This window comes from Apis florea, unplaced genomic scaffold (genome assembly GCF_048593485.1).
Source record: "Apis florea isolate Af1SG1 unplaced genomic scaffold, ASM4859348v1 contig_3158_pilon, whole genome shotgun sequence".
Lineage (NCBI taxonomy): Eukaryota > Metazoa > Arthropoda > Insecta > Hymenoptera > Apidae > Apis > Apis florea.
Window position 1 is genome coordinate 4,602,886 of NW_028256713.1, and position 15,574 is coordinate 4,618,459.

The 15,574-nt window shown below is 33.7% G+C and overlaps 2 protein-coding genes across 4 annotated transcripts in view; both read left to right on the forward strand.

Annotated features, from left to right (window-relative positions):
• The window catches only part of LOC100870640 (ras-related protein Rap-1), a 33,243-nt gene extending 26,994 nt beyond the window's left edge, over positions 1-6,249 (forward strand). The window contains exons 2-4 of the mRNA XM_003698760.4: positions 945-1,055; positions 2,264-2,687; positions 3,678-6,249. Coding sequence (XP_003698808.1) covers positions 961-1,055; positions 2,264-2,687; positions 3,678-3,977 — 819 coding nt within the window. The 5' untranslated portion in view covers positions 945-960 and the 3' untranslated portion in view covers positions 3,978-6,249. The remainder of the gene's footprint in view (positions 1-944; positions 1,056-2,263; positions 2,688-3,677) is intronic.
• A 748-nt stretch (positions 6,250-6,997) lies between these two features.
• LOC100872673 (uncharacterized) lies at positions 6,998-8,917 on the forward strand. 3 transcript variants are annotated; one of them, XM_086909477.1, is made up of 5 exons: positions 6,998-7,087; positions 7,610-7,794; positions 7,856-8,349; positions 8,411-8,516; positions 8,609-8,917. In XM_086909477.1, the coding sequence occupies exons 1-5, from the start codon at positions 7,074-7,076 to the stop codon at positions 8,860-8,862; spliced, it is 1,053 nt and encodes a 350-aa protein (XP_086765603.1). In that variant the 5' UTR covers positions 6,998-7,073; the 3' UTR covers positions 8,863-8,917. The 3 variants fall into 3 exon arrangements, with proteins under 3 accessions (XP_086765603.1, XP_012349401.1, XP_086765602.1); XM_012493947.3 differs by lacking the exon at positions 6,998-7,087 and adding an exon at positions 7,192-7,544; XM_086909476.1 differs by lacking the exon at positions 6,998-7,087 and adding an exon at positions 7,192-7,544 and having other exon boundaries at positions 7,859-8,349.
• The last annotated feature ends 6,657 nt before the right edge of the window (positions 8,918-15,574 follow it).

The window sequence follows — 15,574 nt, forward strand, 5'->3', positions numbered from 1 at the left end:
TTGACACGTGTGGCTCGTTCCACTTTATCAGCAGAAACGTGAACTATCTATCCGCCTATCCACGTAGGTGGATCAATCGGCTCCATTGGCCGACCGCTGTTCCCAACCGTTCCAAACTTTTTAACGATATGCGTACACACGCTCGAAACGTGCCAATCTCGCCTCTAAAGTTAATTGTCCCCGGCCACGCCCGTGAATTACGCAAACTAATTTCGAAAGTCACGGGACGAAAGATAAGGGGGAATTAAATTTAACGCTCGCGTTATACATAATAATACGTTTCAAGTAAGTTTCTCGAAGGGGGGAGCATTTCGAAATAAAAGCGTAATTAACGCGAAAAAAGATGAGAAAAATGATCGATTATTCCTTTGTAATTGTTTTTCGATTCACAAAAGATTTCGAGATTTCGTGATTTTTTTTGAAGATGGATATCTCGTCCTCGTCTTTGACCGAATCACGTCGATTTAATATCGATCCAGCGCGCGATATTTTGTTTGAAATTTCTTCTTGCCGTAAGAAAATATTTATATCGGTAAATGAGATGCGGTCACGGAAGCAAATTAAATTTAATGTAAAAGATTCGTTTTATTACGTAAATATGATGGTCAATTTGTTTAAGTACCTGTTGAGCGAGTACCCATTCGAAATATATATATATATACGTATATTCGCGAAAAGATTAAATCTATTTAATCAAGATTCGATGGTGCAAGTTCATCGTTTCTTCACGAAACCATTCAAAAAAAAGATTTAGATTCATCTTTAGCTTTGAGCAAATACTTGAAGATATACTCGTGAAAGATTAAAAAGTATCCACTAGCTAAAATGAAAATGTACATGCACAAGATCCTATGATCGCTACAATGAACACGGTTGAACTATAGAGTTATCTCTTGTTTTCGCTAACCTAAGAATTTCTTTTTCTACGTCTGTTTTTTTTACAGGAAAATCCCTGCACAAATGATGAAAGGTCGGCATCAATTTCGCCGTCGTTTCAGTCTACAACCATCGTCGCTGAAGGAGGGCCAGGAAGATGGTACGACGAAAAACGTTAGGTAAGAAGATTTATACCTTCCAACTCCTTCTCCAAATCTGTCTTATTCGCGCTCGAAAATCCTTCACCTCCTCCGATAAGAAAAAAAGAATCTTCCTTTCTTTCGTCCCCGAGGTACACTTTACTCCTACCCTTTTTTCTCTTGTTTCGAAAAGAAAGAAAAAAAAAAAGCTACGAGATTCCTTCCACAAAAGTGCAAACTGATTTCAATCTTTCCGAAATGCCAGTTCGAAACAAATAACAAAAAGAAAAAAAAAGAAAAAAAAGGATTGAAAACGCGGATAAGAAAAGAAAACGAATTTCCTTAAGGTAAACCTTTCGTATTCCATCGTTCGAGAAATCGGTTCTCGCAAGATTCTTTCGCTATATTCCCCTCCCTCCACCCTTTCTCTCCATTCTTCTCTCCACCCCTCCCTCCTCTTCGATCCCCTGACCTCCCCTCTTGACTCCACTCCTAGGCCAGAGCTTTAATTTTGCGGCCAGTTCTTGGCAAAAAGGGAAGCTCGCGCTCTCCTCTCCTTTGTGCACGGCCAAGTAATAACCGCGTCTCGCTCTCCTCCTCCACGTAATAAGCGTGGATGATTACGAAGATACTTAGGGAACAGTTGTTATCTGGTGCATGCAAAAGCGCGCCCATCATCGTCGCCACAATTTCCACCGGCGGAGTGTATATATACTCTGGGGCGGAGTAAATGGCGGCTCAGAAATTCAGACCACCGTGCACGAAACAACGTATTCAATAACGCGTGTTCCCCGATGAAAGGGGATCTTTAACGTTCATTAGCGCTATTCTCCATCCCGGGACGTTGTCCCCTTAAATATGAGACCGTTTCCTGTCTTATTAGCACCCTCCTGCTCAGGTGTCACACCGTTACCTTGCTTCGCGTCGTAAAGAAAAATGGCGCGGCGAAGAAGAGAAAAGCCTCTGGCCGGGATTTGTTACCAACTTTATTTAACTTATTGCACGGCCTAGCATGATTCGATCATCCGTTTAATCGTTGATTGGATCGTTATTAGATGCGCTCACTTTCTTAAGAACGATTGAATCGAATCGAAAGTAAGGTATCTTTTATAAATCTTTCTCCTTTAATTTAAATTACTCGAACACTTTTTAACAAATATCGTTTCGATTGGATTTCGAAGGATATTTTTACCATCGATTTCTTTTTATTCCTGGAGTGGCGCAAATTTATCGAAACAAATTTTCAGAAACGAGAGGCTGTCGGAATCGGACAGCGGTGGCGGGAAGCACGCGGAAAGTTCGATAAGGCACAAGATCGTTGTGATGGGGGCGGCGAAAGTGGGGAAATCGGCGATAATCAATCAGTTCCTCTACAACACGTTCACCCCCAAGTACAAGAGGACGGTGGAGGAGATGCATCACGGGGATTTCAACGTTTCCGGTATACAATTGACCCTCGACATCCTGGATACATCGGGCTCGTACGAGTTCCCCGCGATGAGAGATCTGTCCATCAAGTCGGCGGACGCGTTTATCCTCGTGTACGACGTCCACGACGCCAACACGTTCCTCGAGGTGAAGACGCTGAGGGCGCAAATCCTCAACACGAAGGGCGCGGTGCCGATCGTCGTCGTTGGCAATAAAGTCGATTTGATCGACACCGAGAAACAGGTAAATTTCTTTCAAAAAGAAGGGGTTAACGCGAACTGTTCTCGCATATGTAATCGAGAAAAGTTATTGCTATTTCGAACAACTTGTTTCGAGAGAAGAGTTTCGTTTTTAAATCAAAGTGTATTAGCCTTGTACTTAAAAATGTGTTTTCATCTCTTTCGTATCTTGTCTAAGTTGCTCGACATTACAGAAAATGATCAGCCGTGTCTATTAAAAATTGCCCATTCATTACAAAGTCTTGATCTTGAGTCTCAAAATTGATTGTATAAAAATATAAAACTCTACCCTTTCAATTAATAATTAGCTAGATTCTTTCGTATCTTGTCTAAATTGCTCGACATTTCTTTACAGAAAAATGATCAACTGTGTCTATTAAAAATTCATTAGAAAATCTATCGAGATCTTGACACTCAAAATTGATTGTATAAAAATATAAAAATCTACCCTTTTAATTAATAATTAGCTACAGCTATCGATATATATTAGTGTATTAATTTTGAATTTAAAAATGTGTTTTCACTTCTTGTCTAAATTGCTCGACATTTCTTTACAGAAAAATGATCAACTGTGTCTATTAAAAATTCATTAGAAAATCTATCGAGATCTTGACACTCAAAATTGATTGTATAAAAATATAAAAATCTATCCTTTTAATTAATAATTAGCTACAGCTATCGATATATATTAGTGTATTAATTTTGAATTTAAAAATGTGTTTTCACTTCTTGTCTAAATTGCTCAACATTTCTTTACAGAAAAATGATCAACTGTGTCTATTAAAAATTCATTAGAAAGTCTATCGAGATCTTGAGTTTCAAAATTGATTGTATAAAAATATAAAGCTCCCTTTTTTTTAATAATTAATTTAAAACCCTTTTAATTAATAATTAGCTACAATTATCGATATATATATTTAATATATAATTTCATTTAAAGGATTGATTCCACGTGTAATTTATGCTAGCTCCACAATCGAACGTATATTTCCAGGTGGACACGGACAGCACGAGAGAGTTGGTAACGATGAAATGGGAGAACGGTTTCGTGGAGGTGTCAGCGAAGGAGAATTTGAACATTTCACAGGTGTTCAAGGAGCTTTTGATCCAGGCCAAGCTGAAGTACAATCTGAGCCCGGCATTGAGACGTCGCCGCAGGCAATCATTGCCACCGCCCCAACATTTGAATTCTCGCAGCAGCAGCGCACACGTCCCGTCCCCGGCTCAGCTGCAGCATCTGCAGCAGATCCGTGAACGTTCCGAGTCGAAGAGGAATTCCTGCATACTGTCGTAAACGAAAATCGAATGGCCGACTGTTTCTCACCTGATTCGAGAGGAGGAAGGGATGATGGAATCGACGATCGCCACGAGCCGATTCTCAAATCGATCCGTCAAAACGGATCGAATAACGGATCGCACGAATAAACGACGACGACGGTCGAAAAGATAGGAGGAGAGGGGACGCGGTAATTTCTTCTTCTTCGATCGGCAAGGAACGCCGTGACGCCGATCGAACATTTCTTTCGCGAGGGAACTTTCGATTTTTAAGAAATTTACCATTATCGACTCGAGAGTTCAGCTGATTTTTCCCGATTGAAAAAAAAGAAAGAAAAAGAAAAAAAAGAAAAATAAGAAACAACAATTATTTCGATGTTTATCGTTCGAAAATTCGATGTGAATAGCGAGTGAATGAATCTACGTACTTGATGTTAAGTAAAAAAATTTTCTCGTCGAAAAATTGAAAATTTCTTGTTCCTAGATAGAAAGGAAGAAATCACGAGCGCGCGAGCGGAGGTAAACACGCTTTATCGCGACTTTAATAAGGATAATATAGGAGATAATTATTCCTCGACGGGACGACCCGATTCGTTTTAATTAAGAGATCATCCTTGTTCCACGATCCCTTTTCTCGATGCAAAACGTCACACCAAACGTTACCCGAATTTCATCGAATTTCATCGAGGATCGATGAGAAGAGATCGAAACAAACGACGCCGTACGTCGATCGAAATATTGGTTGGGCATAATTATTCCGAATTATTCGATTCCAGATATATCAAAGTATCTTACAAAGGTATCCTATTTCAGCGTTGTTTCCCACTGCCCACTCACTCACTATCTTATTACCCATTTACGAACATTAACAACGGCCAAAGAACGTTTTATAAAGCAGTTTTATTGGCTACATTCGATTCAATTTACATCGAGCAATTCTTTATGCTGTTCTTTATACCCCCCCCGTATTATATATATATATATATACGTGTATAATTTATTTCGAAGTAATCGGTTCGATTTGTTCGATTTGTATTGAAAAAGACCACGTGTCACAACATCCCGTCGTCCATCTCTAAAAAAAAAAACGAGCGACAAAAGTGTCATTCTCCTGTTACCACCGCGAAAAATATCGAATTATTTAGTCAATTAAGGCGAAACGATGCGCGTGGACAACTCGCGCATCGTTGCAACGCCGATCGCCTTTGCTCCAAACCTGATTTAACCGCGAGCACGATGAAAAAGTTCAGGTGAAAAATGAAACGTAATGCACATGTACAAAAAAATTCTACTCGATCGCGTATAGCTTTTTGAAGTAGTAGTTGTAATTGACACGATGAACGTAAAAAACGGAGATCGTAGAATTTGTCGACGAGTTTGCGTTTTCATCGCGTGATTAGAGCGTAAACGTGAGAAGAGTTATATATATACGTTGTGTCTATAAATTTTAAAGAAAATATCGTGCAACGATCGTTGATTGATTTTTTTAATATTAGATGGAAAAATTTATCGATTTAAATATATCGCATGATATATACGTATAATTTATCGTATTGGGAAGAGATGTCACGTTTTTTCGAACGTATTATTCAGATTACAAAAAAATAAAAAAAAAAAAAATCTATAATATACACGTTAGTACATTTAATGGTAGAAATTCTATGTAAATAAAAGAGCCTTGCGATGTGGATATCTCGTTGAATCGAAAGCCCACATTGGGTTATAATTTTACATAAATTACTTACATATACGTATACACGATTAAGCAGCAGCCATGTAATTTAACGCGTTTAACAGCGATTTATGAAGATGTCGCGCATCACGATAACGGGATTAACGTTTATTTCAGTGTAGAAAAAAAAAAAAAGGGAAAAAAAAAAGAAAAAAAAACTCGTAATCTCGAGAATCAAATCGATACGTTTCGATCGTTCCAAATTCTCTAATTATTGGACGAACTTTTCGCTGAGATCGTGCGTTTACCTGACCTGTTCAATTATTTCGTGTTACTTAGATTAATAAAGTTGTAATGTTGTAATAAGACGAACCGGTTTCAAAACCGCAGCGAACAATCCAACAAGTAACGAAGATCTATTAATATCATAAGATAAGAACAACAATAGATCTACGTCATACGGAGTTTCGGAGGCAGGTCGTGTATTTGACACGATTGCAATTATTTTTAGCATAGATCCGGAGGAAATATGTGGTGACAAATTATTAAGTAGTCTAAGCCTTTGACTTTATATCATTGCGTTACCAGAAATTAAATAAAAGATGAGTGTCATATTCAATTTCATCTTGAAAAGTTTCTTTCAATATATTCCCAATCTTTGAAATTTTCATGTAAGATAAAGTATTAAAAAATTTTCGATATCATTGAATTAAATTATGATTAAGATATAAAATATAATATAATATCTTGTATAGTGTGATAATAAAATAACTAATTAAAATATATAAATTCGCGCACAACATGCAAACGCGTAAAATTATATATAATTTTTTAATAAAAATAAACTTTGATTTGATTTAGAATTGGATAAAAAGTATAATGAAATTAATCAAATGTTGAAACCGTCTTTTGAACATATACATTTTGCGGAATAAGCGTAGACAAGGAGAGCAAGTAATAGAAAAGAACAGAAATAGCGTAAAAATATTAACGGTGGCGCCATCTCTGGAATAAAAGTGAAACTAATGTAGATAAAGAGAGATAATAGAAAAAGGATGAAAATAGAGTAAGAATTAACTGTCAGCGCCATCTCTTGACATTTCTTCCAAAGCAAGGTAGAGATTCAGAACTGAGATTCAGCGCCATCTCTTAGATGCTTTTAGAACGACTTTTCTTTTTTACTCGAGAGATGGCGCTGAACGTCAGTTTTCAGCCTATTTTATCTCTATCCTTCTTCTATTATTTACTCTCTTTGTTTAAATTTCTGTTTCATTTGCGGCACTCTAGAGATGGCGCTGATATCAGAATTTTTATCCTATCTCTGTCTTTCTCTCGCTATTTACTCTCTTTATCTATATTTATATTTTACGACATTCGGGAGATGGCGCTCGCGAATTTTTATTCTATCTTTGTTTTATTATTATTAAAAAAAAAATATGAATTATGAATGAATGGATGTAATTTTTTCTCATACATTCAAATTTAATTATATAATTATTAATAAACATGATATTATCTAGCATAAAATATTACTTTTCTTTCGAAATGCAGAGTAATAATTTCTGAATGTACATTAACCTAGAAAATTGCGTTTATTTTCGCACGAGTCTTGATACGTTTCGACAAAGCTCGGTAAACGGATTGTCCATCGTATCAGTAAAACATAACGTTAAAAGGAAATATGTTTCAGCCGAATTTCCGCGTTAAACTCGATTTGTGTAAATTCTACAATGATGCGCGTCGTTTTTCTTGGATTTTTATCGACAGTACAAATATGTTTAAAATTAGTCATGTAAAACAGCATATTACAGAATTGTTGAATATCAAAGAACCGTTCCATTTATTATTAAATGAAAACGAATATTTACCACCTAGCGAGAATATACGCATTTTGAAAGAAAACGAAATAATTCTGTGAGAATTTTTTAAAAAAAAAATATATAAAAATCTATTGCGTTATTTATATGAAACTGTTGCAGGGTTTCTCCTGGATCTGGATTAAATAGCCACTTTGATTTATCCATAAATAATCATTTTGACTCATTTGCTATTTCACCAAATGAGAAAAACATACAAGAGAATAGTTTTGTAAGGCCAAACGAAACTAGAAATTCATTTCAACGCGAATTGAAAATATCAAGTGTCACGAATAAATCTCAAAATGGTAAGAATACATATGAAATAATTAATAGTCAAATTAAAATCTATTGATATATATTTTATAGAAGAATTTGATGTATCTACAAATTTCTTCGCATGTCCGAAAAGAAAACGTGTAAGACATAAAAAAAAGAAGACAACAGCTGAAGAAACAATGATACAAAAAAAAGAAAATGAATCAAATAAACCTAAGATTATTAATTCTTATATTATTCCTTTTGGCAAACATATTCGTTTCGATGATTCAGAAGATAATAATGTTGAGGAAAGAAAACCTAAATGTCAACAAATAATGAATGGAACTAATACAACTCATGTATCACCTTCTCATGAATTAGCTAATTTATTATCATTAAGTAATAATTCTACTCCTATTACTTTTACAAATAATAAAATAAAAGAAATACAGGACCCACAAAAAGTACAATCTCGTGAAAATATCAATAACGGCATAGCTTCAACTAATAATATTAATTTAGAAAAGTTATTAAATACAGATTTCCAAACGTATCCAATTATGATAGAAAAACCACAACTCAAGGATATCATTGCATTCAAGGTAATTTTTTAAAATACTAACAAACACTTGTTCTAATATATATGTAAAAATTAATTTTTAGATGCTCAAAATTGGATCAGATTATTCACCACAAATATCAGACTTTGTTATAGCAGAGATTTTATCTTATTGTCCAGAAACATCAGTATATATTCTTAAAATATTACGTATGTGATTTTATATTAACATATATATCAAAAAAGAAATTATCATTATATATTTTTGATTATTTATAATGATTTATTATATGTATTCATAGGAGGTTTGTCTGAAGTGCAAGTACCAATAGGAAAATTTACAATTATGGAAGATACAATAGAACAAACAATGAATGATACAATTACATTAAATTATGCACAAATAATGGAACCTCGATCTATATTTATACACAATACAGATAAAGAAACTACTCCAAATAAAGATAAAACAATTATTCCAGATACAGATAAAACAATTACTCCAGATATAGATAAAACAATTACTCCAGATAAAGCAATTAATTGTATTAATTAAATATCGATTATGTATTAATTAATAAATGAATATATTTTATACGTTACAGATTAAATATTTTTATGTAATATATGTAGAATATATTGTTTCATTATCATATTAATACATAATTTATATATAATGATTGAAAATAACAGAATTGTTTGTAATACGTACATTTTTTGTAATATTGAAGTGTAGAATTCTTGATATGAGCAATTATCATTGATTGAGTTGGAATTATTAAAGACTTCGATAAAATTTTATTGTACATTACAACAATAATGAAGTAAATTACACTTAACTTCACATAAACTGAACGACGTATTATTCATAAATAAATTTTATAACGAACGACATGCACGTAACGAACTTTATATGCACACTATCGTTAATTTTGATCAAAATCACTAACTTTAGAATAGAAATTATACATTTTACAATCACTTCTACTTTATTTTAAAAATTGTAACAACTATGGACGTCAAATCAAGCTTGATCGAACCTTTTTTCTTAGTCTCGTTTTGATTGGTTGATTTTATTCCACCAATGAAATTCAAATGTTTGAAATATGGGATAATTGAACTTTCGCATAATTCGCTTATTCTTAGAGACATGGAATATATAATTTTATAAAAATATAATATAAATATATTTTTCTTAATAAAAATCAAATATATAATAATTTTTTTAACTTATCATTATTCTGTTAATAAATTAAATAGTTCTTTTTACATTAATCTAATAGATAATTTTTAATCGATATATCGATATAATGTATCGATATCGATATTCGATATAATACAATTCGATATAATAACAGATAATGTGAGCTATCGAAGGAACGAAACTTTCTCTTTAAAATTTATGGAACTCGTGAAAATTAAATTTTGAAAAAAATCTCTTTTGAAAAATATACATATATATATATATATATATATATATATATATATATATATATATATATATATATATTTATCATAAAGATTTTTCATATTTTATTTTATGATTTATATTTTCCATATTTAACAATTATGAAAAAGATTAAAAAATTGATTGATGATGCATCGATTAATCTTTTATTTTTATTTATTTTATTTTTCTTTCTATATTTATACGAGTTTGATTAAAAATGATGTTACGCAATAAAATCAAATAATTTTGCACCTACATTTTATTATCAATCAAAAACGAAAATACAAATTGAAATTTGAATTTAATCGATGGTTAACTGATTTTACTATCGTACGATATCTTATTATGCAGTTAAATTTGTTTTCATATTTCCTGCATCGTCGAGCCATTTATCCTTTAGCAACGAATCTAATCACGAGATATTTGAGATTAATTTCAGAGTAGCAACGAACGCAATAGGAATTAATAGAAAGCAGCGTGTATATGCAATTTGCTTTAGAGAGTGGCCTTGTATTCGCATAACTGTTCCGGTTGTACGATTAATAACACTTGCTCAAAGAAAATGGCAATATTCTCTTGAAAGTCTAGACTTAATATTCCTTCATCTAGCGCCCTTTATCTCTCATAATCGATCAATTAAAGATCCAAGCAAAATGACCTACTATAATTAACTTAAAACTTATAATTAACGTAGAATCTTCATCTTGTTTCTCTCTGCTTTCCTCTCTTTCTCTTTCTGTTCCTTTATTTTCTCAAACTCTCTGATTATAGAACTATTTTTACTCTGCTCCTTATATCTTTTCTTTCTGTCACGTCTCGTTTCAATACTTCATTAGCCATGGGTAACTGTATAAGAACTGATGAAGATTAACTCGATTCACGAGATTCTGGCGCCACAATGCTCTCCGTGATATTTTTGATATCATTCTTTTTTGCAACCATAATCTATTGCTATTGATTTCGAAAAAACGTGTATCACGTGAGAGGAAAAGGAAACGAGTCTCATAAAGTTCGTTCCATCGCTTGATCGTTCCCAATATTCGACATCATTTCCTGTGTATCGAAATTAGGAGGCATCGATAATTTCACAGATAAATAATATTTCCGATTATATGGATTGCAATCGTGTACATATATCGAATGATACACGATTCCTCGTGTGTTGACACGATGATACATGCACACATATATCTGTGCACTCGTCCATCGATGAAATTTAATCCGTTCCTCAATTACGAACCTTTCAACGTACGATCCTATAATACAATTCTTATTTAAACATCGTCCACGACACAATTTTCGTATTTTCTTCTTCTCCTTATTCTCTGTAGGAAGATAAAAAGCCAGCCAACCGAGATAATCATTGCAGAACTAACAACGTAACAGTGCAAATATTTGCGTTCACCAAAGAAGTCCGATAATTCGCGTAATTTCATCTTGTCTTGTTTTGTCTCTATATAATTTCTGGAAACATTTTATTTTTTTTTTCGATTCACACGTAATTTCATGCATCGCGCGATATTTATTCGATCGATTCCAATCCCTTCTAATGATTTTATCGAATATTGAAACATAACAGTATCCATCAATTTCAAATTGGCCGAGATCCTTGAAAGATATGCAAACTTATTAACTTATTAACCTGTAACCTTTATTAAAACTTTCGAATATTTCAATTAGAATTAAAATTTTCGAGCTCATCTCACGAATACTTCAACGATTTTCCAATTTTAAAATGAAGACGCAAAAACATTATTCCCTTAATTAAAGGATGATTACAAAAGAATAACTTTGATAGTGTTCAAAGTTAATTAAGTCATCCAAGATTTCGTTTATAATATTTTCGGGAATGCGAAACGTTTTATAAGAAAATTTTTCTTGTCACCTGTAACCGAGTGTTCGATTTCTTCAAAAGTTTCGGGAGGAAAATTACGAATACTAAAATCGAATAGCCATAATATCCACTAAGTTTACGGACAGAGCAACATCCCGATAGTTCTATCATGAAAAAGGTTGCTCATAAAGCACGCTCGATTCCAACACGTTTAACGATCTTTTTCCTGTTAATAAAATCTGCTCTCGAGAAAAGAAACTTTTGCCAAACTTATTATCGCTAACCTGAAAATTTTTACTGTTCTGCCTTGTCGAGGATTAATGAGTCGTGATGTTCATCAAACAGTATCAATTTTTAATAAAAAAAATCTTTTTCCAATGGAATTTTATAAGAACAAACTTTTATAAAGACTTGAACTTCCAACTCGAAATTTTAATACGATCTTACGGATTCTTATGGAAACATTCAGAAGAGTTTTTCTTAAAATTGTATCAATTACATAAAATTGGTTTCTAGCAATTTAAAATATTTTATTAACAATTATTGTAAACGAGAAATGTACAATTTGAATAATTTCGATATTTTTCACACCATTTATCATCAATCTTCAAACAAATATTTGAGAATTGCTCAAGATACACGAAAAACACTCATTATTAGCCTCGATACACCGCGAGATTGCATTCCTTTAAACCCAATTATCCTGGCGCGGATTTTATGATCGAACGGGTTTCCACAAGAGGCGAGAGTCGATTCAATCTCTTTACAGATTGCAACGTGATACGAATCTCATGTAAATTCGCCAAGTATCCGGGCGAAAGGGCCGATTGTTCGAGGGTGGTGTGCGCGATGATTGCGTCTATATCCATGAGTTGGTGCACGTCGTGCAGTCAGGAAGTTGGCCAGATTGAAGGCTTCCAGGTCGTTCCGGTAACCTTTCCTGGAAACTCCATCCCATTATCGTGGCGCGTTCGTGCGTACCATCATGGTTGTATTATACAGGTTTATGTCGGGTGTACGTCGTTACAGTGACAGCCGATAATTCATTCACAAGTTTTCAAAATAACTCTCGAAGAGAAAATTATTCTTCTATGAATAAGAAAAGAAGAAGAAGAAGAAGAAGAAAAGAGGATTTTCTTCGAGGAAGAAAAATTGATTTTGAAGAAAAACTTTCCCTTCCAAGATTTGTCAAGATTTTGATCATGCCTTTTATATATACTACTATTCAATCGTAGATACAAAAATTGATCATAAAAATTGATATAAATTTGTGAGCGATGCGAGGGAAAACGTGTGCTCGCGGCATAAAGTACGGCATAAAGACGCCAGTGACGGCGTCGTAAATTGAAACGAATATTACTGTAAAACGTTATCGATACCTCGTATCGTATCGTTTATGGACGATGATTATTTATCAGCGACCCCGTTCCGATAAACAACCGGAAAAACACGCTATTTGGAGAGGAAGGAAGTTAAAAATGTCCGGCGCATCGACAGATTCTTTTCGCCTTCTTTTCCTCTCCTTCCCCGTTTAGGAAAAGTCTCTTTTAGGATATGACCTTATTCCAACGAAGACGACCTTATTCCTCGAGACGCAAAAATATTTCGGTCGAATAAATCAATAATCGGGGTCATCGTTAAAAATAGTTGCCGGGTAAAAAAGTAATTAACAAATGGATCGTTTCTTATCGACAGGAGGGGATCGGAAACTATGTGTTTACGCAACCTGATATTTATACGGTTCTCTCATTCGTGAGTGTTTATCGAAGAGATATATTTCAATTAGTTGCACGGTAGATGTACGATTCGTACTTATTTTGGAAAGAAATTAATTAAATGAGAAAAAAAAGTATGTATAACTCGGGATTAATGCAATGGTGTGGTCCATTAACAGGATGTAAGTTTTGAAAGGAAGAAAAAGCGATTTCTTCTATTCTCCTGAAATGATTTACGATGGAAACGGAAAACGAATAAAATAACTAGAAATAATTAACGAATAATAAACGAAATAATTAGAAAGATGTTGTAAAGTGTATAGGATTTGTCAGTAGTACATCTCGATATTGGACGAGACGAGTTGCATTAGCGCGGTAGCAAAAATGTAGGGGAAGAAAACACGGCTGGCATCGTATCGGTGGCGATTTAAGTAATATTTCTTGGATATTTACTGGAAATTGACGTTTACAACATGCATTCTCGAAAATAGTCGGTTAATGATCCCACAACTTGATTCCGACATTTTAATTGATCGTATATTTTAAAGAAAATCTATACGAACTTGAAGGATCTTGAAAGTATTTCCTCGATAAAACGGACTAGTGATAATCTTTGAAAAAGTTCGATCGAAATAGCAGAGATATTTGCTCTGAAAGGATGAGCGGCGAAAGTTTCCATTAAAGAATCGTCTGTCAATGTTTTGAACATCGTTGAAACGCTTCCTTTTAAGAGGAAATGCGAGGGGATTAAAAAAAAAAAAAAATATCAGGTATAATCAATAAAACAGCACAAGAGGTAGAGCTTCTAAGATTACTCGAAGAAATAAATTTATCGTGGCTCTCCCTCGTATTTTATTTTATTTTCTACTCGTTTATCTTGGTATGAATAATTTCGAAACAAAAGATGAAGTGGCTATATAAATAAGAAATATTGCATAGCTTTAGAATTAAATTCCAATTTTGCAGCGTTTAATTTTTCCTTATTTATAATTCAATTTCTTCTTTGTTTTATTCTACAATAGTCTTTCCATTATTCTAACGATAAAAAAAACTATCAAAATATAAGTTAAATCAAACAAAATTTGGAAGAAAAAAAACTTTTATTTAACGCAATGATTGTTGCTAAATATATACAGATAAATTTAACGGAGTGTTAAATCGATTTTATTACAAAAACTGCGAACAAACTGATTTTCTTTTCCATATGATTCTCAAATGTATTTCGAACGGGGGAATAAACTAGTCACAAGCAATTATATGGAGGAAACCGAAATGTAAATTACTTTTAATGGAATATATCATGATAATGAACTACACACGACCTCGTAGATCCTTTGGAGTAATTGCTATTGCACTCCCACAGATATTGATACGAGATTGGAATCTATAATTCAGCATTGAGTCTGATTCTAATCCACAATATTAAAATCAATTAATATCGAGCGAGATTTCTGCGATTACATAAATAAGGATATCTCGTTTATCGCACGAAATATAAAATGTCTCATTTCCGATATTTTAAAATTTATCGAAACCGTGCTGATTTAAATATTTATGAATCAAGATAATAACGTGCATTTACGTGCAGAATTTGTATAAATATTGGTGGAATATCGAGCGAGGATGGGAATTTATTTGGCGAAACTCAAAATTATATTGTTTTTCCTCGGTGGGCGGAATTATTCATTCATATATATACATATATCTTCCTTTGATTTGAATCTTCTATCATTTCTCTCGCTTATTTATCGCCAATGGCAATAGTTCGATAAAGTCGCGCCTTCTCTCAAATAAATGAAAGCCCACAAGATCTAAAGCCTTTTTTGCCGTCAACTTTGAATATCTGCGAATATCTTCGAATTATCTCAAGCATTAGTCGAACGAATTTTATCGCAATTGAACGCATTTCATACGTGACCACTTAGAAAATTTCCATCATACGTTCCGCATTACGTAAGATTCTTGAAGCGAGCCACGTTCGAACCGATAATAAACCGCGCCACTTTGGCAAAGTGCATTCCGTAATTCGACCAAACACTGAAAATTTCACGAATGCAAAGTGTCTTTTCTGCGTGTTACACCCGCAACAACCGTTACGAAAGTATTATTCGCCAACCTCCCGTCGAAAATATCCACGAATGTGCTCCCTTAACGTTGCTCCGAACGCGCCAGATCTTATGCAAATCGGCGCAATTGTGCAACGCAGCATCCCATTATATCCTTTATCCACGTGATCGCACGATATCAGTTTCCCGTCGCGTCGAGTTAC